This window comes from Nematolebias whitei, chromosome 16 (genome assembly GCF_014905685.2).
Source record: "Nematolebias whitei isolate Nwh7 chromosome 16, NemWhi1, whole genome shotgun sequence".
Taxonomy (NCBI): Eukaryota; Metazoa; Chordata; class Actinopteri; order Cyprinodontiformes; family Rivulidae; genus Nematolebias; species Nematolebias whitei.
Genome location: NC_056513.1, coordinates 10,076,655 through 10,079,399, shown reverse-complemented (window position 1 = coordinate 10,079,399; position 2,745 = coordinate 10,076,655). Strand labels below are relative to the sequence as shown.

Genomic DNA, 2,745 nt, shown 5'->3' with positions numbered 1-2,745 from the left:
AGTCTGGTCCAGGTAAAACCCTCCAGACTCCACAGAGTCAGGTCCAGGTAAAACCCTAAAGACCCACAGTCAGGTCCAGGTAAAACCCTCCAGACTCCACAGACTGGTCCAGGTAAAACCCTCCAGACTCCACAGAGTCAGGTCCAGATAAAACCCTCAGACCCCACAGAGTCAGGTCCAGGTAAAACCCTCCAGTACTGATCTTCAAGTGGATTAAACTAGTTGAGATCGAAGTATGAAGACTTCTCGGTCTCAAAAGGTTAGCATGAACTTTGTTTAATTTGCACAAGATTCATAAATTCATTTAAATGTTTTTAAATATACACATTTGAAATTGCATTTTTACAAAATACTGTGAAAATATTTTCCAGTAATTCTTTGAGAAGAAGAATGACCCAACTACTTTTATTCATTTCAAATGTAGTTTACACTAAAAGTACCCGATTTAAATTTTTTTAATTGGACACCTGTGGGCTTCACTGTCACAGAACCGATGGCCCGGCTGCAGCAAACACTCAAATTTTCCGTCTCGTTATTTCAGCAAATAAAAGGAATTTGGAAGTTCAAACTGGAACGTTAGATTTGTTTTTGTTTGTTGTTTATTCAAGTCTGGTGTATGTAAACATTTGGTTTCTGCTCACGTTCTTCAGAAGGTCAAGCCAAGGACAGAACGTGGACTTTACAAGTCTTCACTCTTAATAATCAGTTTGAACATTTTCAGATCAGTTGGAGGTTTTCCTTTCAACAGGAAGTCCTATTTATTTTCAGTTTTACTGAGAAGCCACGCCCACTAACTTCCTGTCTCAGACAATTGTTCTGGCTAGTTGCTCTCAAACAGCTTGGTTTGGCTATCAGAACCAAAGTTCTACAAACATGCTGCTAAAATGGAGAGCTGGTTCTGGTTCCGACTGATTTGGATCTGGTTTTGTCTTCACAGTGTGGTTCTGGTGAACTTCAGCGAGGACCGGGCCTCGGTGCGAGTTCTGATGGGTCACGCTGTCAAAGACGTAGAAGTTCTGCAGGAGCCGGATTCAGAGACCGCAGACCGCCTTCGTTCCTTCTTCCATCCCCTGACGACCCCCATCCTGGACCCTGAGGAACTGAGACGGAGGAGGGCCAGGGTCCACCAGTGGCTTGAAAAAAACCGTCTTCCTGTGGATGAGGACCGGGACAAGCTAAGGGTGGCAGGGGTTCTAACCATCGCAGCTCCATACAGACCCGAGGACTGCTGCAGTTCCAACCAGATCATCCTGGACCGCATCCAGAAACTGATCCAGGTTCACCTAGAGGCTGATCCAGATCAAACTGAAGGCCAAGTCACTGAGACCAGTCTGGACTTGGATCCTAACTGATCCAGGTCACGGACATGTGTTAGTCCAGTTCAAGTCCCTGAAAACGGCTCATCAGTTTATTTTGTTTCTTTCAGAATAAAAGCATCCTAAATCTGTGAATATGATCCGATTTATTGATCGTCTTCTGAATTTTGTGGGAACAGCCCAGATCGAGGGACCCAGTTCAGTCCCTACTGGTCTTGATCTGGCAAAATGTTTCTTCTGACAACCAGTGGTGGTTCCAAAGTCCATGCTGATCTGGGTCTTTTAACACAACATCTGACTGAGACAGCAACTAACCTGCGTTTGAGACAGGACAAGGATTTTAAACTAGATTCACAGATTAAATCAGTGATCAAGTCCAGCTTTTATCAACTGAGACAACTGGCCACAGTCAAACCATTTCTAATTATTCATTTTGAGATTTTAATTGATGCCTTCATTGCACTGAAAGCATGATGATGGTTTCCAGGAGCCATCTTATGACCAGCAAACTGGTTGGTCCACTGTGTGGGACTTGTGGTACTCAGTTTGTGGCTCCTTGGATTGATGAAGTCCTTTGGATGAAGGACGAAATGTCTTGACAAAAGAAACTGTCCAGATGACCTGACTGAACTTTGCTGGGTTCTGTTATTTGTTTTCAAACGTCTTCATGGTCTCGCTCCACAGTATCTGTCCGACCTGCTCCAGCTGTACGTTCCCTCACGCTCTCTCAGGTCAGCAGATCAGCTGCTGTTGGTCGTTCTAAAGTCTTAACAGGAGGCTGAGAAGTGGCCGAGCGTTTTCAGTAGCTGCCTCTAAACTATGGAACGAGCTGCCTTTAACCATCATCACTTCCTGTTTTTAAATCTCTGAAAACACTGTTTTTTCCTCTCTGGCTTTTAACTCTGCTTGAAGCTTGTTAGTTTTACTGTTTAAAAAGTTTTTTTGTTTTTTTTATTGTTTACTTTTGTAATTTTGTTAGTTCATTACTTTTACAGTAGCAGTTGATTTTATGGTTTCTATGCTTGCTTGTATCTACAGCATTTTGGCCAATGGTGTTGTTTTTAAAGTGCTTTATAAATAAAGTTGTATTGTAAGGAGGCGTGGCCTAAAGTCAAGAAAGTCAGCTACTTTGTTTTACACACATTTTGATAAACCGATTAAGAAATGCAAACTATTTCAGGCTCCTCTTAGTACACAGAGACTAAAATTTAATAAAAACTTGCAGCTTGAAGTGGGCGGAGCTAGACCTCAGACCACCAATTTTGATGTGGGTGGAGTTAGACCTCAGACTTTACACCAGTTTTGATGTGGCCGGAGATAGACCTTAGACCACCAATTTTGATGTGGGTGGAGCTAGACCTCAGACTTGACACCAACTTTTATATGGGTGGAGTTAAACCTCAGATTTTACACCAGTTTTGATGTGGGC

The 2,745-nt window shown here is 42.8% G+C and overlaps 1 protein-coding gene across 1 annotated transcript in view; it reads left to right on the top strand.

Moving 5' to 3' along the window:
• Positions 1-1,384, top strand: part of gemin6 (gem (nuclear organelle) associated protein 6) — a 1,854-nt gene extending 470 nt beyond the window's left edge. The window contains exon 2 of the mRNA XM_037690153.1: positions 938-1,384. Within this exon, the coding sequence (XP_037546081.1) occupies positions 938-1,352 (415 nt within the window). The 3' untranslated portion in view covers positions 1,353-1,384. The remainder of the gene's footprint in view (positions 1-937) is intronic.
• The last annotated feature ends 1,361 nt before the right edge of the window (positions 1,385-2,745 follow it).